At 45.5% G+C, this 24,984-nt stretch overlaps 1 protein-coding gene across 2 annotated transcripts in view; it reads right to left on the bottom strand.

The window, feature by feature from the left end:
* Positions 1-24,423, bottom strand: part of CARD8 (caspase recruitment domain family member 8) — a 64,590-nt gene extending 40,167 nt beyond the window's left edge. For both annotated transcript variants that reach the window (XM_038746767.1, XM_038746777.1), the window contains exons 1-2: positions 24,368-24,423; positions 5,892-5,923 (exon numbers count right to left, since the gene is read on the bottom strand). In XM_038746767.1, coding sequence (XP_038602695.1) covers positions 5,892-5,923; positions 24,368-24,408 — 73 coding nt within the window. In that variant the 5' untranslated portion in view covers positions 24,409-24,423. The remainder of the gene's footprint in view (positions 1-5,891; positions 5,924-24,367) is intronic.
* Positions 24,424-24,984: the final 561 nt, after the last annotated feature.

Genomic DNA, 24,984 nt, shown 5'->3' with positions numbered 1-24,984 from the left:
TTTCATTGCTTTAATTGTGTCCATCTCAGACAAATTGCATGTCAAAGATAAGACTGAGGGTGTTCCCCAACCATTGCTTAATGGCTGCAACAATCACCAATCTAATGAAATCTGAGTTGACAATTTGTGTTTGGTGGGGGGGAAGGGGGGTTGTCCCAACTGAACCTGGTTTGTCTTGAGACCTCTGTTTGGATTTTCCATAAATTTCCATGATGAGGTAAGCAGACAATCTGAGATAATTCTCCCAGGTGCTCCTTGGTTGATCTGGGATTATGCGAGATTACTACCTGAAAACCACCCTTTACCTCACTGCTGTTGCCTGCGCTTTAAGTTAGGTAATGTTAGCAAGGAGATTGGAGGGTAAAACTCTCTGCCTCCCATTCATTCATTCATTCATTCATATTTATTGAGCACTTACTGTGTGCACAGCACTGAACTAAGCACTTAGAAAGTACAATTCAGCAACAGATAGAGACAGTGCCTACCCAACAACAGGCTCACAGTCTGGAAGGGGGAGACAGACAACGAAACAAAACAGGTAGACAGGTGTCAATACCATCAAAATTGATAAATAGAATAATAGATATATACACATCATTAATAAAAGAGTAAAAAATATGTACAAATATACACAATTGCTGGGGGGAGAGGAAGGGGGTGGGGCAGAGGGAGGGAGTGGGGGCAATGGGGAGGGGAGGAGGAGCAGAAGAAAAGGGGGGGGCTCAGTCTGTGAAGGCCGAGGTGAACTCTCAGTAGGGCTTTTAAGAGAGGAAGAGAGCTAGTTTGGCAGATGTGTGGAGGGAGGGCATTCCACGTCAGAGGTAGGACGTGGGCCAGGGGGCGACGGCGGGACAGGCGGGAACGAGGCACCGTGAGGAGGTTAGCAGCAGAGAAGTGGAGTGTGCGGGCTGGGCTGTAGAAGGAGAGAAGTCAGTCAAATGGTCTCTATTCCATGTTAATCCTCCTCAACATCTGAGCTGCTGTCTTTGATGCTGTGGATCACCCCCTTCTCCTAGAAACTCTACATAACCTTGACTTCACTGACACTGTTCTCTCCTGGCTCTCCTACCTTTCTAGCTGCTCCTTCTCAGGCTGTATAACAAGTTCCTCCTCTGCCCACCACCCTCTAACTGTGGAAGTCCCTCAAGGCTTAGTTCTGGGCTCCTTCTATTCTCCATCGACACCCACTCCCTGGAGAAGTCGTTAGCTTCTCAACTACCATCTTTATTCATTCATTCAATTGTATTTATTGAGTGCTTACTGTGTGCAGAGCACTGTACTAAGCACTTGGGAAGTACAAGTTAGCAACATACAGAGATGGTCCCTACCCAACAACAGGCTCACAGTCTAGAAGGGGGAGACAGACAGCAAAACATGTGAACAGGTGTCAAGTCATCAGAATAAAAAGAAGTAAAGCTAGATGCACATCATTAACAAAATAAAACAGAATAGTAAATGTGTACAAGTAAAATAGAGTAATAAATCTGTACAAACATATATACAGTTGCTGTGGGGAGGGGAAGGAGGTAGGGCAGGGGGGTGGGGAGAGAGATGAAGGAGGAGGCTCAGTCTGGGAAGGCCTCCTGGAGGAGGTGAGCTTTCAGTAGGGCTTTGAAGGGAGGAAGAGAGCTAGCTTGGCAGATGTGCGGAGGGAGGGCATTCCAGGCCAGGGGGAGGACGTGGGCCGGGGGTCGACGGCGGGACAGGCGAGAACGAGGCCCAGTGAGGAGGTTACCGGCAGAGGAGCGGAGGGTGAGAGCTGCACTGTAGAAGGAAAGAAGGGAGGTGAGGTAGGAAGGGGCGAGGAGATGGAGAGCCTTGAGGCTGAGAGTGAGGAGTTTTTGCCTGATGTGTAGGTTGACTGGTAGCCACTAGAGATTTTTGAGAAGGGGAGTAACATGCCCAGACTTCACTCTGCTCTCTGGTCATTTTTCTAAAGGAAAATTCAGTTCACATCTCCCCACTCCTCAAGAACCTCCAGTGGTTGCCCATCCACCTTCACAACCAACGGAAACTCTCTACCATTGGTTTTTGAAGAACTCAACTAGCTTGCCCCCTCCTACCGTACCTTGCTGATTTACAGTCCGGATGCTTTGCTCCTCTAATGCCAACCTACTCACTGTACCTCAATCTCAACTATCTCAATCTCAAATCCAAGTCCTCCCACTGGCCTGGAACTCCCTCCTCCATCATATACATTGAAAGTCCATTACTTTCCGCACCTTCAAAGCCTTATTAAAATCACATCTCCAAGTGACCTTCCCCAACTAAGCCCTCATTTCCCCAACTCCCTCTCCCTTCTACATCACCTAAGCACATGGGTCTGTAACTTTAAAGCACTTGATTTTCACCCTACCCTCAGTCTCACAACATTCATGTGCATATCCATTATTTATCTTAATATCAGTCTCCCTTCTAGACTGTAAGTTCCTTGACCCAACTATGACTTCACTGACACTGTCCTCTCCTGGTTCTCTTCTTACCTCTCTGACCAACCTTCTCAGTCTCTTTGACATGTTCCTCCTCTGCCTCCCACTCTCTGACAGTGTGGCATGGCTCAATGGAAACAGCAAGGGCTTGAGAGTCAGAGGTCTTGGGTTCAAATCCCGGCTCCGCCAAGTGTCAGCTCTGCGACTTTGGGCAAGTCACTTAACTTCTCTGTGCCTCCATTACCTCATCTGTAAAATGGGGATGAAGACTGTGAGCCCCACCTGGGACAATCTGATCACCCTGTATCCTCCCCAGCGCTTAGAACAATGCTTTGCATGTAGTAAGCACTTAACAAATGCCATCATCATCATTTCTCTTAACACCTTGGCACTCTCACATCTCCAAGGCATTTACATATCTTCCTATTCTATTACTTCTTCCTATCTGAACACCTGTTTCCTCCCCTAGATGGTAAACTTGTTGAAGGTCTACTGTCTACTAATTCTACTGTCTTCTACCAAGCCCTTAATAGGATGCTCTACACACATTAAGCACTGAATAAATATAGTGATTGTTGAGGGATAGAAAGAAACCTTGATAGATAGAAACCTTGAGATGCTGCGGATGTCAGAGTTCCTGGTATGGCCACAGAGGTGGATGAAGCATTTTTCCACAGATATATAGGGGCTCTACAAAATCCAGCCAGTGAAAGTGCTTATTAGGAGCTAAGTGTCAAACTCGAGGAAACTGGCAAAGACAAAGCTTTTAGGAAAATCATGCACATCTGTTGAAGTGTCATTCATTAGCATACTCTCACTCAGGCTGTTATATGTTTTTAATTCATCCAGAAATATGCAAAACTTTCATCGTGCCAACATGCTGGACCACCAAACCTTGGAACATTACGCCAGAGAAGCCCAACCCACTAATCAAATAAACAAAGAATTTACCTGCAATCACAAATTTCACAATATAGAACTAAAAAGTGGAAGAGTAAAGGGGCAAACCTTCCTAGATATCTTTTAAGTTAATTCCCTGATTTTTTGTTTTACTCTGGACTCAGCTGAACTCCACATACATTTGGTCCTACATATTATACAAATATTATTTTCATGTTATATCAGTTAAATACTTTAAGCATTTTGTCAGTAATCATACACTGCTTAAAACGTCACAATAATTAGCCAACACTGACACATATATATGCCTCAAAAATCCTAGGCGGTTGTCCCATATTCTAAGCATGCGAGCCACCCGTCGCAATAATGATTATTTTTTAAGTTACCACTTTATGCCCCCAAATGATCTCAAAAAGTAAGTGTTCGTCACTATTTTACATGTGAAGGACATGGAGCACAAAGTGGTTAAGTAGGAGAATGAATGGGTCACAAAATGGCTCAGTAAAAGAACAGAAAACATCCTCTCTCCTGAAAAAAATATTTTGTGTTATATTTTCCACATAGCTGAGGCCAAAGTATATTTGGTAAGGCTTGAATTGCTTATTTTGATTAGCCTGAATAGATAAAACCAGTGAAAAACCAGAATAAGCATACAGTAATACTTAAAATGGTATCAAAATCATCCCTAAGCATACCACTTCCCTAAGAGGCAGAGAGATAGTGTTACTCATTAGGAAAAGGAGTTAGAAAACCACCCTTTGAATTAAAATTGATGCATGCATGCATTAAGTTAACTGTCCAGTCACACTTTTAAAAAGCCCACATTGCACCATTTTAAAAACTTCAAAGCTATTGTTCTAACAAGTGCGTCATGCATTGGTGAACACTCAGATAGCAAAAGCAATTGATTATTAACAGTTAAAGAAAATAATTTTACTGGTTCTCACTTGCAAAACTTCATCTTACCTTTCAAGATGGATTAAATGTATCGTGAAGCAGAAAAATGTGCAAGACTTGGACCTCAAAAGGAAAAAAGGGGATGCCCAAAACAACATTCATTTTCTATGCTCAAAAGTTATGCCACTCGTAGATTTTATTCAACTTGGGATATGGATTTCGGGTTGTTCTTTATCTAATTAATCATTCATGGTGAATTTTAGGGTGGTTTTTTTTTTTACTTTGGGCAAAAGGTCAACTTTTTAAAAAATTTTGGGTTTTGCTCTGCATTTTTTTATGATTCCCATGCAATGGTATTTGCACAACAATTGATTTTTCAGTAGTACTACTCCTTTCCAGCACCTGCAACTGACTAAATGAATGGCTGGCTTTATTTTCGTGAAACATGGGAAGATCATGGTACCCTTGAAGAAAATTTAAGGTACTAACTAGATGGCAGTGTTAATCCAAAACTCAACAATACTCAAATTGTGGTTTTGAGGTGAGGGCTGTATATTGGAATAATAAGATTAAACACAAAGAAGAGATAATTAAAATCTCACTACAGGTATCAGTTGCCTGACCATAACAATATCAGACATTTTATACATGGGGAGAAGAAGTACATCGCCTAGGAAAACATATTTAGGGTGCATTTATTTCAAAATGGCCAAAACATTTCAGATCTATTCCAAAATACATATTAAACCTAATAAATAGGCTGAATAATCATAAATGGACTGTGAAAGAATCTGGATGAATCCATACATCATATCCACTTTTGACAAGAAATGTTGAGGGAAAACTTAAAATAATAATAATGTAATTTATTAAGCACTGGGTAGATACAAGATAGTCAGATAACTGTAATTGTAGTCCCTCATAGTCCTTCAGTCTTAAAACGACGGAAAACAGGCATTTTATCCCCATTTTATAGGTGAGAAAACTGAGGCACAGAGTAGTTAGGCAACTTGCCCAGGGTTCCGCACCAGGCAAAGCTGGAATAAAATCTGGACCTCCTGATACCCAATCTGCCCCACTAATAAGAACTTTTTCTCTTTTCTTTTTTAAATGGTATTTATTAAGCACTTATTATGTACCTGGCACTCTATTAAGAGCTGGGGTAGATACAAGCAAATCAGGCTGGACACAGTCCCTGTCCCACATGGGGCTCACAGTCTTAATCCCCATTTTATAGATGAGGAAACTGAGGCACAGAGAAGTGAAATGAGTTGCCCAAGGTCACACAGCAGACAAGTGACAGAGCCAGGATTAGAACTCACGACCTTCTGAATCCCAGGCCAATACTTTTATCCATTACATCTTGCTGCTTCTTTTTGGAGAGAGAAGGTCATGGGGAAAGGCTTGAATTTCTTTTTTTTTTTAAAAAAACTGTTGGAAATGAGGTTAAATTGAGTAAAACACACAAAAATCCATATTTCAATTATATCACATTTCAATTTTTTTTGCAATGCATGAGGAGGCTGATGAAGCCATGACAGTATACCAAAATAATAATGTGTATAAATCAGTAATCAATGAAAAAAATCAATTTTAAAAATTAGTCTTATTCTTAAAACAGTTTCTATTTCCAGATAATAGTTTGAATTTTAAAAATCACTATACCTTTTTCTTCTGAAAAGGAAGCATCATCACCACTGTAATTAATAAAAAAAGACAAAGAAATGTAATTAATTTTTTTTTTTCTGGAGGAAAAAGTTCATCTTCAAGTAGCCATGGTATTTAAATCAAGGAAACTATTTCCAACTCTTTGATTTTGGAAAGCCCCTCTAGACTGTGAGCTTGTTGTGGACAGGGAATGTATCTGTTATTGTACTGTACTCTCCCAAGTGCTTAGTACAGTGCTTTGCACAAAGTGCTCAATAAATACAATTGAATGAATGAATAATTGAAAGTACCAGATCCTTTATTGCAATATTTTCCAAAAATTGCTTCAGTGATTCTATACAGCTCTAAAAAGAGTTTTCCCCCTGACTTTCACGATGTATTCAGGTGTTGGACCAGTGAAATGAGAACTGTCTGGGAATCAGGACCCTGGGGTTCTTGTCTCAGTTGTGCTTTGCTGGGACTAATCCATCAATGATGCTTTGCACACAGTAACAGCTCAGTAAACATGACTGAATGAATGAGTGAAGGCTTCTGACTACGGAAAACCTAAGGCATTCTGCAGGGCAGATAGGCCCTGCAAAAATCCTAAAACAAAAATAGTTGGCTACCGTGGGCAGCAAAAACCACAAAGCTTTACCAAGGCAGCCCCCAGCTGGATATGGCACTGTGGCTACTTATCTACATATCTTTCAATTATATATTATAAATGACATCTATTCATATTAATATCTGTCTCCCCCTCTAGATATTAAACTTATCATGGGCAGGAACATGTTTGCTCATTCTGTTGTACTGTATTCTCCCAAGCGCGCAGTACAGTGCTCTGCACATATTCTAATGATGGCATTTATTAAGCACTTACTATGTGCAAAGCACTGTTCTAAGTGCAGGGGAGGTGACGAGGTGATCAGGTTGTCCCTCGGGGGGCTCACAGTCTTAACCCATTTAACAGATGAGGTAACTGAGGCACAGAGAAGTTAAGTGACTTGCCCAAAGTCACTCAGCTGACAATTGGCGGAGCCGGGGTATGAACCCAAGACCTCTGACTCCAAAGCCCATGGTCTTTCCACTGAACCATGCTGCTTCTCCACTGTGAGCCCGTTGTTGGTTAGGGACCATCTCTATATGTTGCCAATTTGTACTTCCCAAGTGCTTAGTACAGTGCTCTGCACACAGTACATGCTCAATAAATACAATTGAATGAATGAATCTCTAATTCTATTTATTTTTATTGATGCTATTGATGCCTGTTTATTTGTTTTGATGTCTGTCTCTCCCCTTCCAGACTGTGAGCCCGTTGTGGGCAGGGATTGTCTGTGGCTGAATTCTACTTTCCAAGCACTTAGCAAAGTGCTGTGCACACAATAAGTGCTCAATAAATATGATTGAATGAATAAGTGCTCAACAAATTGACTAAACACAGTTCACCACTCTGTGCAGTCACTTTGGCCATATATAGGCCTGGCATGTTAAAAAAAATCTTTGCCCACTCACTCATCGTTCTGTGTTCCCTTGCAGTAATCTGACTGACAGATAGAATGTCAATGGCACAGTGCTAACCCCCAGCACTGTAATCAATTCCTTCATTCAGGTCCTATACTTTCAGGATCAAAACTCAAAATGCAGCTCCATCCCCATCCTCAGAAAGACAGCGTTCATTTTTTTTAGTTATCTTTGCCTTTGTAAAGTGTTTAATGCACAGCAGTACTGTCGTGGCAGAATCTGGCAAACTGCATCCCAAAGCCACCTTCTAGGGGCCGGAGTTTCCAAGAGACGAGGTGAGCCATCAGTAGCTCTAGGTAAGTAACACCTATCGTAGTTATCACAAAGCTCAGATACAGAATATCATTTTGATTTAAAGAGTGTTTCATTGTTTTTGGCTTAACCAGTCACCTGGACCCAATTACTAAATTCAAGTATCTATTATTTTAATGGTATTTGTTAAGTACTTACTATGTGCCAGGCACTGTACAAAGCGCTGAGGTAGATTCAAGATCATGTTGGACAGGGTCCATGTCCCACATGGGGCTCACAGCTTTAATGCACATTTAACAGTTAAGGTAACTGAGGCACAGAGAAGTGAAATAACTTGCCCATGGTCACACAACAGAAAAATGGCAGAGCCCAGGTTATCTGACTCCCAAGCCTATGCTCTTTCAACTAGGCCACACTGCTTCTCACATTTGCGGAGAACACTGTTATGCAGAGTTTGTGGACACACAATTACTCAAGTGATTTTCAGGATTCTAAAATCCCTGACAGAAAGTCCCTCTTATAAGAACCCACCTAAAAGACACGGCTGAATGAAACAGACTAAACTCTTTTTTAAGTTAAATATTTAAAAAAAAGGAGCCAAGGGCAAGCTATTGGAAAGAGCATGGGCCTGGGAGTCAAAGAAGACCTGGGTTCAAATTCCTGCTCGACCACTTGCCTGCTGGGTGACCTAGGGCAAGTCAGGTAACTTCTCTGTACCTCAGCTGCTTCATCTGTAAAATGGGGTTTCAATACCTGTTCTCCCTCCTATTTAGGCTATGAGCCCCTGGTACAGCAGGGATGTGTCATTCCTCCCCCCACCCCCAATTATCTTATATCTACCCTAGCACTTAATACAGTGCTTGGAACACGTATGCACTTAAATATCACAACTATTATTATTAACTTGCAGGTACCTAGCAATGCCATGAAACTCCTACACAGGAATAAATCAGCTCACCTCCCTTCAGACTCTGGAGCTGTAGCCAAACATATTTTGTTAATGATGTGCATTTAGCTTTAATTCAATTTGTTCTGACGACTTGACACCTGTCCACATGTTTTGTTTTGTTGTCTGTCTCCCCCTTCTAGACTGTGAGCCCGCTGTTGGGTAGGGACCGTCTCTATATGTTGCCAACTTGTACTTCCCAAGCGCTTAGTACAGTGCTCTGCACACATTAAGTGCTCAATAAATACGATTGAATGAATGAATGAAACATAGGTCAAAATGAGGATAGGATCTATGAGCTGCTGAGAAGCAGTGTGGTGCAGTGGATAGAGCATGAGCCTGGGAGTCAGAAGGACCTGGGCTCTAATCCTGGCTCCGCTACTTGTCTGCTGTGTGACCTTGGACAAGTCACTTCACTTCTCTGGGCCCCAGATGGGGAAGCAGCATGGCACAGTGGTTAGATCATGGGCCTGGGAGTCAGAAGGTCATGAGTTCTGATCCTGGCTCTGCCACTTGTCTGCTGTTTGACCTTGGGCAACTCCCTTCACTTCTCTATGTCTCAGTTTCCTCACCTTATAAGAGGGGGATTAAGACTGTGAGCCCCACGTGGGAACACGGACTGTGTCCGACCTGATTATCTTTCATCTACCCCAGTGGTCAGTACAGTGCCTGGCAAACAGTAAGAGCTTAACAAATACCAGAAAAAAAAAACTAAGTTTGAATAGAGGACAACCCAAGAAGTTGGAGTCTATGTCCCCAGCATCAGAGTGGAAGAAAGCTGTTCTGAAACCACTCCAGCCTTTGCAGCAGCAGTAGGGCCTGAACACCTGTTACTTTCTGCTCCTGTAGACAACTGCTTTCACTGATGACTTAATTGTCAATAACTTACCACAAGTCAAACTGATGTATTTACCCTAGATTGTTCAATGTTCAGTTTCGGGAAACGAGCTGTTCCATTTCTCAGGATGTTTTCTTGTGTTATTTGTTTTTATCTTTCAAAAAGATAACAAATGATTGTTTTCCCATAAATGTTTCTAGAACTTATACAACTATGTATAAAAATAATGATTTATTTTCACACAAGTACTTTAAACTGAGAAACTTTAATAGGTTTTAAAGTAGCTATGCTAGTGTTTCTCCCACTGCCAGGTAGGTTTATCTGTTTATCTTCAGTTCCTCATTGTGCTTTTCTGATTCTTTCCTGGGCATCTTATCTCTCCCACTTCTATGGTTCAGTCATCCTGGGATTGGGGACTTAATACACACTTTCCTTCCTATACATTTCCTCTTTCTGCCACATGCGGTTTCCTTGGCTATGTATTTAAAAAATACTTTGTTCTTTATTATCATATTGGATATACAGCTGAGGGGACTGGTTTGTGTGAGTTGGTAGATTAGGCTTTTGCTGTTTAAGATTCAGGATGTTGTTTTCTCTATTTCCTGGTCTTCCTCCCTGAAAACTTTTAAGGATTTGGGGGACAGGGGATGAGGGAGAGGTCTTTATTCTTTTTTCCCCTAGCCCTTACTCCTATATTTGTCTAATAATAATAATGATGATGATGGTATTTGTTAAATGCTTACTATGTGCAAAGCACTGTTCTAAGCACTGGGGAGGATACAAGGTGATCAGGTTGTCCCCCATGGGGCTCACAGTCTTCATCCCCATTTTACAGGTGAGGAACTGAGGCACAGAGAAGTTAAGCAACTTGCCCAAAGTCACACAGCTGACAAGTGGCAGCAGCGGAATTAGAACCCATGACCTCTGACTCCAAAGCTTGGGTTCTTTCCACTGATCCACACTGCTTCTCTAATTTTTAGAGTTATCAGAGTGCCACATCACCTTTCTGAAATCTTTATTGGCTCTCTGTCAGTAAAGTTCTTATTGTTTGTGGTACTTTTAACTTTTTACCTGTTTCCTTATCTCTTTCCTTATAAATAGTTATCCTTCCCTTATAAATAATAAAATAGTAAATAGTACTTGTTTAGCATTTACTCTGTGCCAAGCACTGCACAAAGCACTGGGGTAGATACAACATAATCAAAACAGGCACAGCCCCTATCCGTCATGGGGCTCACAGAGCAGGGGGGAGGGAGAACAGAAATTTAATCCCCACCTTACGCAGCAAATAGGCACAGAGAAGTTAAATGCTTGCCTAAGGTCATAATAATAATAATAATAATGGCATTTATTAAGCACTTACTATGTCCAAAGCACTGTTCTAAGCACTGGGGAGGTTACAAGGTGATCAGGTTGTCCCACGGGGGGCTCACAGTCTTCATCCCCATTTTACAGATGAGGTAACTGAGGCACAGGGAAGTTAAGTGACTTGCCCAAAGTCACACAGCTGACAATTGGCAGAGCTGGGATTCGAACCCATGACCTCTGACTCCAAAGCCCGGGCTCTTTCCACTGAGCCACGCTGCTTCAGTAAATTCAGTCATATTTACTGAACGCTTACTGTGTGCAGGGCACTGTACTAAGAGCTTGGAAAGTACAAGTTGGCAACTTGTACTCCTCCTCCCTCCTCCTCCTCCTCTCCATCCCCCCCGCCTTACTTCCTTCCCTTCCCCACAGCACCTGCATATATGTATATATGTTTGTACGTATTTATTACTCTATTTATTTTACTTGTACATATTTATTCTATTTATTTTATTCCGTTAATATGTTTTGTTTTGTTCTGTCTCCCCCTTCTAGACTGTGAGCCCACTGTTGGGTAGGGACCGTCTCCATATGTTGCCAACTTGTACTTCCCAAGCGCTTAGTACAGTGCTCTGCATACAGTAAGCGCTCAATAAATACGACTGAATGAATGAATGAATGTAGAGACAGTCCCTACCCAACAACAGGCTCACAGTCTACAAGGGGGAGACAGACAACAAAACAAAACATATTAACAAAATAAAACAGAATAGTAAATATGTACAAGTAAAATAGAGTAATAAATCTGTACAAACATATATACAGGTGCTGTGGGGAGGGGAAGGAGGTAGGGCGGGGGGGATGGGAAGGGGGAGAGGAAGGAGGGGGCTCAGTCTGGGAAGGCCTGCTGGAGGAGGTGAGCTCTCAGTAGGGCTTTGAAGGGAGGAAGAGAGCTAGCTTGGCAGATGTGCGGAGGGAGGGCATTCCAGGCCAGGGGGAGGACGTGGGCCGGGGGTCGACGGTGGGACAGGTGAGAACGAGGCACAGTGAGGAGGTTAGTGGCAGAGGAGCGGAGGCTGCGGGCTGGGCTGTAGAAGGAAAGAAGGGAGGTCCAACGGCTCATACTCTGTCCTAATCCTCCTCGACCTCTCAGCTGCCTTTGACACTGTGGACCACCCCCTTCTCCTCAACACGTTATCTGACCTTGGCTTCACAGACTCCATCCTCTCCTGGTTCTCCTCTTATCTCTCCGGTTGTTCTTTCTCAGTCTCTTTTGCAGGCTCCTCCTCCCCCTCCCATCCTCTTACTGTGGGGGTTCCCCAAGGTTCAGTGCTTGGTCCCCTTCTGTTCTCAATATACACTCACTCCCTTGGTGACCTCATTCGCTCCCACAGCTTCAACTATCATCTCTACGCTGATGACACCCAGATCTACATCTCTGCCTCTGCTCTCTCCCCCTCCCTCCAGGCTCGCATCTCCTCCTGCCTTCAGGACATCTCCATCTGGATGTCCGCCCGCCACCTAAAGCTCAACATGTCGAAGACTGAGCTCCTTGTCTTCCCTCCCAAACCTTGTCCTCTCCCTGACTTTCCCATCTCTGTTGACGGCACTACCATCCTTCCCGTCTCACAAGCCCGCAACCTTGGTGTCATCCTCGACTCCGCTCTCTCATTCACCCCTCACATCCAAGCCGTCACCAAAACCTGCCGGTATCAGCTCCGCAACATTGCCAAGATCCGCCCTTTCCTCTCCATCCAAACCGCTACCCTGCTAATTCAAGCTCTCATCCTATCCCGTCTGGACTACTGCACTAGCCTTCTCTCTGATCTCCCATCCTCGTGTCTCTCTCCACTTCAATCCATACTTCATGCTGCTGCCCGGATTATCTTTGTCCAGAAACGCTCTGGACATATTACTCCCCTCCTCAAAAACCTCCAATGGCTACCGATCAATCTGCGCATCAGGCAGAAACTCCTCACCCTGGGCTTCAAGGCTCTCCATCACCTCGCCCCCTCCTACCTCACCTCCCTTCTCTCCTTCTACTGCCCAGCCCGCAACCTCCGCTCCTCCACCACTAATTTCCTCACTGTACCTCGCTCTCGCCTGTCCCGCCATCGACCCCCGGCCCACGTCATCCCCCGGGCCTGGAATGCCCTCCCTCTGCCCATCCGCCAAGCTAGCTCTCTTCCTCCCTTCAAGGCCCTGCTGAGAGCTCACCTCCTCCAGGAGGCCTTCCCAGACTGAGCCCCTTCTTTCCTCTCCCCCTCGTCCCCCTCTCCATCCCCCGTCTTACCTCCTTCCCTTCCCCACAGCACCTGTATATATGTATATATGGTTGTACATATTTATTACTCTATTTATTTATTTATTTATTTATTTTACTTGTACATTTCTATCCTACTTATTTTATTTTGTTGGTATGTTTGGTTCTGTTCTCTGTCTCCCCCTTTTAGACTGTGAGCCCACTGTTGGGTAGGGACTGTCTCTATGTGATGCCAATTTGTACTTCCCAAGCGCTTAGTACAGTGCTCTGCACATAGTAAGCGCTCAATAAATACGATTGATTGATTGATTGATAGGAGGGGGCAAGGTGATAGAGAGCCTTGAAGCCGAGAGTGAGGAGTTTTTGCTTGATGCGTAGGCTGATTGGTAGCCACTGGAGATTTTTGAGGAGGGGAGTAACATGCCCAGAGCGTTTCTGCACAACGACGATCCGGGCAGCAGCGTGAAGTATAGACTGAAGAGGGGAGGGACAGGAGGACGGGAGATCAGAGAGGAGGCTGATGCAGTATTAGAACTCAGGCTCCCTGACTCTCAGGCCCCAGATCTTTCCACTGGGCTACGTTTGCTTCTCATGACCTGTTTCTGTTTAAACACAAACCAAGCAGCTATTGAGGTCCTCCTCCCATCATTTTCCCCCTTTTGGCTAAGGGCTAAAATTGATCTCCAATGTCAATCAATGGCATTTATTGAGAAATTTGCTGTGTACAGACCATTGTACTAAGCACTTTGGAGAGTATAACGCAGTTAGTTGGAAGACATGATCCATACCCACAAGTTAAGAGACTAGAAGCTAAACATTTTCTCTCTTGCATCTGTACTTGTCCCAATTTTTTTTTTTTTGGTCTAAAGCTGACTCCTTGGTTTCCTAACATCAGCGGTCAGCATACATAGGCTTAGTGAATGATCAACAATTTTGCCAGTTTCACTCGGAAGCCCGAAAACCGTGTACTCTATCGACATAGAAAGGATGTGGTTGGTTTTGCATTATGAGTTTCTGACTTTGGAGTACCAAGAGACTGAAAGATGAAAGTCCAGTTGGGCCAAGGAGAGTTTCTGAGAGGAGCAAGAGGACCTTAGTCTTTGCCTGCTACTTTCCCCCATCACTCACTAAACCATAAGCTCATCTCCACACTACAAGCTCTGTTATATTAGAGAAGCAGCGTGGCTTAGTGGAAAGAGCACCAACTTTAGAGTCAGAAGTCGTGGGTTCTAACCCCAGCTCCGTCACTTATCAGCTGTGTGACTTTGGGCAAGTCACAACTTCTCTGTGCCTCAGTTACTTCATCTGTAAAATAGGGATAAGACTTTGAGCCCCACGTGGGATAACCTGATTACCTTGTATCTATCCCAGCACTTAGAACAGTGCTTGGCACATAGTAAGTGTTTAACAAATACCATTATTATTATTATTATTCTACTCTGTAAAGCACTTAGTACAGTACGCCACACTCAGTAAGTTCTGTTTAAGAATTTGTAAGAGAATAGGAAGATACCCACTGTAGAATCCCCACACAGCTTCTGTGCTCTATAAAAAGGACTGAATGAGTCATGCTTCTGATGGCAAGAAACCAGGAAATGGCAATAGCCAAAAAACAACTGCTCTCAACTGTCTCTCCTCTGATTGGCGGGTACTTGAAAAAAGAAAACCACATCCCAGAAATCATCAATACCGTAATGGATATTGATTCCTGCAAAAGATCATGGCCATTCAAAACCACAAGTCCTCCTCCTCCTCTTCCTCCAGTGCTGCTGCCAAAGACTTTGATTGGAGCTGTGGCTGCCCCTGAAAGCGAACACTGTTGTTGTCCTTGTCTCCAAGGATTACTTTGGACTTTCTGCACTGCAATGAAGACCTAATCGTGCAACCCTACATTTAGTAGTCAGATGAGAATTAGAGGTGGTTATGCAGAAGTGTGCCCTAGTGGAAAGAGCAGGGCCCTGGGGGTCAGAGATCCTGGGTTCTTATCCCAGTTCCACCACTTCTCTGCTGGGTGACTTTGGGAAAGTCACTTAACTTCTCTGTGTCTCAGAAGTTACCTCATCTGTAAAATGCGGATGAAAACTGAGTCCCATGTGGAACATGAACTGTGTCCAAACTGATTATCTTGTACCTGCTCCAGCACTTAGTACAGTCCCTGGAACATAGTAAGCACTTAACATTTTTTAAAAGTGAGGGACAGGGCCTTTTATGACTGGTGCAGAGAGGGATAGTAAACTAAAGTGTTCAGACTCACTGAGCAATGAAAAAGGGACACAGAACAATATGGGAAAGAGAAATTTTCCAGGTCATTATCATTATGGTATTCATTATTTTTACGATATTTGTTAAGCACTTACTCTTTGACAAGCACTGTTCTAAGCACTGGGATAGATACAAGTTAATCAGGTTGGGCACAGTCCCTGTCTCACATGGGGATAATAATAATTGTGATATTTGCAAGCGCTTACTATGTGCCAAGCGCTATACTAAGCACTGGGGTAGATACAAGATCATCAGGTCTCACTATGGGGCGCATAGTCTAAGTTCTAGGGGGAACAAGTATTGAATCCCCGTTCTGCAGATGAGGGAACGGAGGCACAGAGAAGTCAAGTAATCTGCCCAAGGTCACAATACAATACGCTTATTGCTGTTTATAAATAGGGGGTTATGAGATATAGAACTCAAATGAAAGTTTCATATGCCTTGGGCCAATTAAGTGCTTAGTACAGTGCTCTGCACACAGTAAGCGCTCAAAAAATACGATTGAATAAATGAATTATGCCAACCTTCCCAGCAGTTTCTCAAGGGGACATCTCCCACCTGCCCTTAAAATCAAACCCCTCCACCTGTGTCTCTGACCCAAATCACTCACACCTTACCCTTGCCCCCTCCTTTCTAACCTAGCTGACCCCCATTTTCAACTGCTCACTCTCCCGTGGCTCCTTTCCCACTGGTTTCAAACCCACCCATATATCCTATACTCAAAAACCCCTCTCTTGGCCCCATGACATCCTTCAGTTATCACCCCATCTCCCTCCTACCAAACTCCTCGAGTGAGTCGTTTACACCTGCTGTCCCTATTTCCTCTCCTCTAATTCTCCGCTTGACCCCTTCCAACCTGGTATCTATCCCCTCCATTCCACGAAAATTGCCCTAAGGTCAACAGAGACCTCCTTCTTGCCAAATCCAAAGGACTCGGCAACATCCTTATCCTCCTCAACCTCTCAACCACCTTTGACACTGTGGATCAGATCTTTCTACTGGAAAAGTTATCCAAAGTTGGCTTCACTGACACTGTCCTCTCCTGGTTCTCCTCCTCTCTAGTGGCTCTGTCTCAGTCTCTTTTGCCAGTTCCTCCTCTGCCTCTCAGGCCCAGTTCCAGATCCCCTTCTATTCTCCATCCACATCCACTCCCTCGGATGATTCACTCGCCCCCCCCCCCCCCCCCAAAAAAAAGTTTCAACTATCATCTCTATGCAGATGATTCAAAAAAATCTACCTCTCCAACTCTGACCTCTCCCCTACTCTGCAGTCTCACATTTCCTTTTATCTTTGGGATACCTTTATCTGGATGTCCTACCACCACAAACTTGACGTGTACAGAACGGAGTGCCCCTTCTCACACAAACTCTGTACTCCCCAAGACTTCCCCAGCACTGCAGACAAGACCAGCATCCCACCTCATAAACCTGTAACTTCTGTTCATTCCCCCCCTTACCTCCTTCCATTCCCCACAGCACCTGTATATATGTGTATATGTTTGTACGTATTTATTACTCTATTTATTTATTTTACTTGTACATATCTATTCTATTTATTTTATTTTGTTAATATGTTTTGTTCTCTGTCTCCCCCTTCTAGACTGTGAGCCCACTGTTGGGCAGGGACCGTCTCTATGTGTTGCCAACTTGTACTTCCCAAGTGCTTAATACAGTGCTCTGCACACAGTAAGCGCTCAATACGATTGATTCATTCAATCATATTTATTGAGCGCTTACTGTGTGCACAGCACTGTACTAAGCGCTTGGGAAGTACAAATCATTAACATATAGAGACGGTCCCTACCCAACAATGGGCTCACAGTCTAGAAGGGGGAGACAGACAACAAAACACCCACATATTCCGTCTGTCACAAAATCCTGTCAATTCTGCCTTCACAACATCTCTAGAATCTGCCCTTCCTCTCCATCTGAGCTGCTACCATGCTGATCCAATCATTTATAGCCCACCTTAACTACAATGGCCTCTTCATTGCCCTCCCCGACTCCTGTCTCTGCCCTCTTCAATCCATACCAAACTCTGCTGCCCAGATTGTTTTCTACAAAACCTTTCAGTCCACACCTCCCTACTCTTCAAGAACCTCCGGTGGATGTCAATCCATCTCACCATCATACAGAAACTCCTTACCATCAGGTTTAAGGCATTCATTCATTTAATCGTATTTACTGAGCACTTTCTATGTGCAGAGCACTGTAGTTAGTGCTTGGGAAAGTACAACAATAAACAGTGACATTCCCTGCCCATAAGGAGCTCACAATCAGCTCCTCCTGCCTATCCTTATCTCTCTGATCTCCTACTTCAACCCACTCCACACACTTTGCTCCTCTACTGCCAATCTTTTCACCGTACCTCCATCTCATCTGTCTCTCTGCTCACCCCTTGCCGATGTCCTACCTCTGTCCCGGAATTCCCTTCCCCTGCATAGCCCACAGACCACCATTCTCCCCATCTTCAAAGCCCTACTGTAATCTTATCTCCTTTCCGAGGCCCTCCCTGACTGAGCCCTCACTTCATTCATGCATTCATTCAATCGTATTTATTGAGTGCTTACTGTGTGCAGAGCACTGTACAAAGTGTTTGGGAAGTACAAGTCAGCAACATATAAAGACGGTCCCTACCCAACAATGGGCTCACTTGCCCTAGCTGCCCTTCCCATCTGCAACACCTATGCACATTTGTAAAAAATGGCATTTAAGTGCTTACTGTAGATACTAGGTTGGACACAGTCCATGTCCCATATGGAGCTCACAGTCTTCAGCCCCATTTTACAGGTGAGGTAAATGAGGCCCAGAGAAGGGAAGTGACTTGCCCTTGGTCACACCGTAGACATGTAGCAGAGCCAGGGTGAGAACCCAGGTTCATGGGTCTGTTTCCAGCACTACCACTTGTCTGCCATATGGCCCTGGGCAAATCACTTCACTGGGCCTCAATTACCTCATCTGTAATATGGAGATTGAGACTGTGAGCCCCACTCGGGACAGGGATTGTGTCCAACCTGATTTGCTTGTATCCACCCCAGCGCTTAGTACAATGCCTGGCACATAATTAGTGCTTAATAAATACCACTTATAATTATTCTGTAAATACTTTGATATCCATCCCTTCCCAGGCTCTACAGCACCTAGGTACAGATAATAATGTCATTTGTTAAGCTCTTACTATGTGCAAAGCACTGTTCTAAACTCTGGGGAGGACACAAGGCGATCAGGTTGTCCCACATGGGGCTCATAGTCTTCATCCCCATTTTACAGATGAGGTAACTGAGGCACAGAGAAGTTAACTGACTTGTCCAAAGTCACACAGCTGACAATTGGCAGAGCCGGGATTTGAACCCATGACCTCTGACTCCCAAGCCCATGCTCTTTCCACTGAGCCACGTGGCTTCTCTCATATATCCTTATACTGTGACAATTTCCCCTACCTGTACTTTATTGATACATCTGTCTCCCCATCTAGCCTGTAAGCTTCTTGTGGGCAGAGTACGTGTTTACAAATACTTAGAATATTGTTCTGCACAAAGTAAATGCTCAAGAAATACCATCCTGTGACTAATTGACCAGATAATGTCAAGTTTACAAGCGTGAGCTATGGGGAAGATGGCGATGCTGTCAGTAGTGATGGAAAATTAGGGGGAGGAGAAGATTTGGGAGGGGAGATGAGATGTTCATTTTAGACGTGAGTCTGAGAGGCCCGTGGGGCATCCATTTAGACATATCCTGGAACTAGAAGTAGCTAAAAAAAAACAAACATCTCCTCCAAGAGGCCTTCCGCAACTAAGCCCTCATTTCCCCTACTCCCTCTTCCTTCTCCATCAGTGCTTAGAACAGTGCTTTGCACATAGTAAGCACTTAAACACCATCATTATTATTATCCCCCTGGCACTTGGACTTGTACCTTCTAAGCCCTAGACATTCACCCCACCCTGAGCTCCACAGCACTTATGTACATATTTATAATTTATTTTCATTTCTGTCTCCCCTACTATCAATCAATCAATCAATCGTATTTATTGAGCGCTTACTATGTGCAGAGCACTGTACTAAGCGCTTGGGAAGTACAAATTGGCATCACATAGAGACAGTCCCTACCCAACAGTGGGCTCACAGTCTAAAAGGGGGAGACAGAGAACAGAACCAAACATACCAACAAAATAAAATAAGTAGGATAGAAATGTACAAGTAAAATAAATAAATAAATAAATAAATAGAGTAATAAATATGTACAACCATATATACATATATACAGGTGCTGTGGGGAAGGGAAGGAGGTAAGACGGGGGGATGGAGAGGGGGACGAGGGGAGAGGAAAGAAGGGGCTCAGTCTGGGAAGGCCTCCTGGAGGAGGTGAGCTCTCAGCAGGGCCTTGAAGGGAGTAAGAGAGCTAGCTTGGCGGATGGGCAGAGGGAGGGCATTCCAGGCCCGGGGGATGACGTGGGCCGGGGGTCGATGGCGGGACAGGCGAGAGCGAGGTACAGTGAGGAGATTAGTGGTGGAGGAGCGGAGGGTGCGGGCTGGGCAGTAGAAGGAGAGAAGGGAGGTGAGGTAGGAGGGGGCGAGGTGATGGAGAGCCTTGAAGCCCAGGGTGAGGAGTTTCTGCTTGATGCGCAGATTGATCGGTAGCCATTGGAGGTTTTTGAGGAGGGGAGTAATATGTCCAGAGCGTTTCTGGACAAAGATAATCCGGGCAGCAGCATGAAGTATGGATTGAAGTGGAGAGAGACACGAGGATGGGAGATCAGAGAGAAGGCTAGTGCAGTAGTCCAGACGGGATAGGATGTAGACTGTAAGCTCTTTGTGATCAAGGAAAATGTCTTCCAACTCTGTTGTTTTGAACTCAGTTCTCTGCACAAAATAAGCACTCAGTAAATCCCACTGACTGAGATGAGAGATTGCAGGGAGGGAGACAGGTGTGGTGCTGGTCAGGTAGATTTGAGAGTCATCCGTGTTGAGGTGGTAGTTGAGCCCAGGAGAGCACGTGGGAGACTCAGGGGGCCCAGAGCCCTGAGGGACACCCACAGTTTAGCAGGAGGAAGACGGGAAGAGTCAGCAAAAGAGACGAAGTCTCGGCCACGCCTTCCAGTTGTTGATCCCATTATGCCACATTTGGGTTCTTTAGTATGTTCATATAGAGAAATGAGCTTCAGTGGTACTCCGTTTCTTTATCCTAGCTCCTTTCTCAGTATGTCCATTTTCTCATCGGGTATATGAGCGTAAAATCAGATCCTGACTTTCTGCAATTCCTCCTCCACTTAAGACCTGCAGTCAAAGTCCCAGGAACAAATTCCTAGGAAGACATCTGCTCCTCATCCATCCATATTCCAATTTCTCTGTCTCTAATAACTCCATTTACATGTAACTATATGTTCATTGTGAAACAATCAATAGCATTTACTGAGTGCCTACTATGTGTACAACACGGTGCTAAGCACTTGGGAGAGTACAATATAGAGTTGGTAGACATACACTCTGCCCACAATGAGCTTACATTCTAGAGGAGCTTACTGGTATTCTGTTTCTTTATCCCAGATGCTTTCTCTGTAATTCCATTTTCTCATCGTACATATGAGCATAAAATTAGATCTTGGCTTTCTGGAACTCCTCCTACTCCTAATGCCTGGAGTCAATGTCCTAGAAACCAATTCCTGGAAGACATCCGTTCTCTTTCCATGCATATTCCTCTTTCTCTGCCTCAAATAACCTCATTTACATGGAACATTGCGTTCATTGTGAAAAACACATCTTTGGGATGAGGAGGAAGTTGTTCACTCTGAGATCCTGTATTTCTGGGCCCTCTCTTGGTGATGTTCTTATAATGATGCCACAGTCAACCAACCAAAAATCAATGGCACTTACTGAGGGCTTTCAGTGAGCAGAACACTGTACTAAATACTTGGGAGAGAGAGTTCAATATAGTAGAATTGGTAGACAAGATCCCTGCCCACAAGGAGCTTGCAGACTAGACACCTTTCTCTCTCTCTCTCGACTCCCATATTATCAGCCACCAAATCTTGTCAAGTCTTCCTTCACATCTCCAGAATCTACCCTCTTCTTCATCCCACCCGCTATGACTGGTTCAAGCACTTATATTCCAACTTAACAACTGCATCAGCTGTGTTGAAGACTTTGTGGCTCCACAATTTCTCCTTTCCAGTTCATACTCTGCTTCTTGGGGCTCACAGTCTCAATCCCCACTCTACAAATGAAGTAACTGATGCCCAGAGAAGTGAAGTTACTTTCCCAAGGTCACACAGTGGACAAATAGCACATCCTGAATTAGAACTCATAACCTGCTGACTCCCAGGCCCATGCTCCATCTATCCACTACATCACGCTGCTTTCTCATATTGTTCGATTGTACTCTCCCAAGTCTTTGCTTACTACCTGCAAACCACTGTACTGGGTGCTGGAGGACTGTACTCGCATTGAATCTCTATTTTACAGATGAGGAAACTGAGGCCCAGAGAAGCGATTTACCCAGGGTCACACAGCAGGCAAGTGGCCAAGCCAAGATAATAATAATGGCATTTGTTAAGTGCTTACTATGTGCTAAGCACTGTCCTTAGCACTGGGGGTAGATATAAGGGAATCAGGTTGTCCCACGTGGGACTCACAGTCTTCATCCCCATTTTACAGATGAGGGAACTGTGGCACAGAGAAGTGAAGTGACTTGCCCAAAGTCACACAGCAGACAAGTGGCACAGCCGAGATGAGAACCCAGGTCCTCTGACTCCCAGCCCCCAGCTCTTCCCATTAGACCACGCCAGAACGTCTGACACCGAACCTAGTACAGAGCTGGCCGGCTTTAATAGTCTCCCCGCCCCTGGGGGGGGAGTAATTTTATTGATTTATAATCGAAGCAGCGCGGCTTAGTGGCAAGAGCCTGGGCTTGGGAGTCAGAGGTCGTGGGTTCTAATCCCACTCCACTACTTGTCTGCTGTGTGACTTGGGCAAGTCACTTCACTGGGCCTCAGTTCCTCATCTGTAAAATGGGGATGAAGACCGTGAGCCCCATGTGGGACAACCTGATGACCTTGTATCTTCCCCAGCGCTCAGAACAGTGCTCGGCACATAGTAAGGTCCTAGCAAATGCTATCATCATCATTTATATTGATGGGTATGTTTCTATGTATTGCTGTCTGTCTCCCTCCCTCTAGACTGTGAGATCGTCGTGGGCAGGGCCTGTCTCTATTGCTGAATTGTACTTTCTCAAGCGCCTAGTCCAGTGCTCTGCACATAGCGCTCAACCAATATGATTGAGTGAATGAATGATGGAGACAGAAGAGAGAAGCCGCGGAAAAGGGAGGTGGGAGCGGTTCGTTGTCTCCCTCCTCCGTTCCCCGCCCTCCTGCCCTCCATCGCGCTCCCAGCAGAGTCACAGAGACTGAAAGGGAGGGAGAGCGAGAGAGAGAGATCAAGAGAAAAAGAAAAAGGGAGGGAGAGAGAGACAGAAACGGAGAGAAAAAAGAGCGACAGCGAAAGAGAGACACAGAGAGAGACAAAGAGAGACAAAAAGAAAAAGAGCGCGCGAGAGATCAAGAGACAGACAGGGAGAGAGAAAGAGGGAGACAGGAAAAGAGACAGAGAAAACAAAGCGAAAAAGAGACAGAGAAACAGACAAAAAGAGCGAGAGCGCAAGACAGAGACAGGGAGAGAGAGCGAGAGACAGACAGGGAGAGAGAAAGAGGGAGACAGGAAAAGAGACAGAGAGAAAACAAAGCGAAAAAGAGACAGAGAAGCAGACAAAAAGAGCGAGAGAGCAAGAGACAGACAGGGAGACAGAGCGAGAGACAGACAGGGAGAGAGAAAGAGGGAGACAGGAAAAGAGACAGACAGAAAAAAAGCGAAAAAGAGACAGAGAAACAGACAAAAAGAGCGAGAGAGCAAGAGACAGACAGGGAGAGCGAGCGAGAGACAGAGAAAGCGAAAAAGAGAAAGAGACAAGAGAGACAACAAAGAGAAAAGGGGACAAAAAGAGCGGGAGAGAGACAAAGCGACAGCAAGAAACAAAGAGAACAAGAGGCAGAGAAAGCGAGAGAGAGACAGGAAAAAAGAGACACAGAGACAAAGGAAAAAAAAAGACAGAAAGAAAGGGAGAGAGAGGGAGAGAGAGGGAGAGAGAGAAACAGAAAGCGGCCTCCCCCCTCCCATTTCCCGCCTCCTCCTCCTCCGGCGTTGGCCACAGGCCCCGCCTCGGGACCGCCCCCGGGGGCTAACTCGGCCCCATTCCCCGTCCCCCATAGGCTAGTCCCGCCCCCGTGGGCTACCTCCGCCTCATTCCCCGCCCCCGCGGGCCAGCCCCGCCTCGGCGCGAGAGCCGAGCAAGGCGGGAGAAGGAGGATGAGGATGGGGGAAGCCCTCGGTTTGGGAAGGAGGAGGCTACGCGCCCCCGACCGCGGGCGGAAAACGACGGTTTCCCCCGGCCTCCCCCTCGTTGCCCCCCGATCGCCCCCGGCCATCAGGGCTGTCCATCACCTCGCTCCCTCCGACCTCACCTCCCTTCTCTCCTTCTCCAGCCCAGCCCGCACCCTCCGCTCCTCTGCTGCTAATCTCCTCACCGTACCTCGTTCTCGCCTGTCCCGCCGTCGACCCCCGGCCCCCGTCCTCCCCCGGGCCTGGAATGCCCTCCCTCTGCCCATCCGCCAAGCTAGCTCTCTTCCTCCCTTCAAGGCCCTAATGAGAGCTCCCCTCCTCCAGGAGGCCTTCCCGGACTGAGCCCCTTCCTCTCCCCCTCGTCCCCCTCTCAGTCACCCCCATCCTTACCTCCTTCCCTTCCTCACAGCACCTGTTTATATGTATATATGTTTGTACATATTTATTACTCTATCTTGTACATATCTATTCATTTTATTTTTTTAGGATGGTTGGTTTTGTTCTCTGTCTCTCCCTTCTAGACTGTGAGCCCACTGTTGGGTAGGGACTGTCTCTATATGTTGCCAACTGTACTTCCCAGGCGCTTAGTACAGTGCTCTGCACACAGTAAGCGCTCAATAAATACGATTGATTGATTGATCAGGGCGCGGGAAGCGCGGCCGCGGGACCGCCCCGCGCCTGCTTCGGTGGGGCCGGGCCGGGGCGGGCGAGTCTCACCTGCTTTGGGCCCGCGGCTCCTCTTTTCCGCCGCCGCTCATGACGGTTGCCCAGCGCCGTCCGACCCCCGAGAAGCAACAACAGCAGCAGCAACGTTGGGGCGGGGCCTGGGGCGGGGCCACAGCATCGGGGGCGGGGGGTCAGCGGCCCCCGGAGCCCTTTCTGCCGCTCCGTGCCGCCCCCGGCAATCACCGAGACCCCAGCCCCCTGCCCCTGCTGATACTAATAATAACAATCAGCGTGGCTCACTGCAAGGAGCGCGGGCTTTGGAGCCTGAGGTCAAGGGTTCACGTCCCCGCTCCGCCTCTTAGCTGGGTGACTTTGGGCAAGTCCCCCCTTTTCCCTCCTTTTCATTCATTCATTCATTCAGTCGTATTTATTGAGCGCTTACTGTGTGCAGAGCACTGTACTAAGCGCTTGAGAAGCACAAGTTGGCAACATATAGAGAGGGTCCCTCCCCAACAGTGGGCTCACAGTCTAGAAGGGGAAGACAGAGAACAAAACAAAACATATTAACAAAATAAAATAAATAGAATAAATATGTACAAATAAATAGAGTAACAAATACGTACAAACATATATCATCATCATCATCAATCGTATTTATTGAGCACTTA

Source organism: Tachyglossus aculeatus, chromosome 1 (genome assembly GCF_015852505.1).
Source record: "Tachyglossus aculeatus isolate mTacAcu1 chromosome 1, mTacAcu1.pri, whole genome shotgun sequence".
Classification (NCBI taxonomy): domain Eukaryota; kingdom Metazoa; phylum Chordata; class Mammalia; order Monotremata; family Tachyglossidae; genus Tachyglossus; species Tachyglossus aculeatus.
Note: the sequence above shows the minus strand (reverse complement) of the source record. Positions and strands in the feature narration are given on the sequence as shown.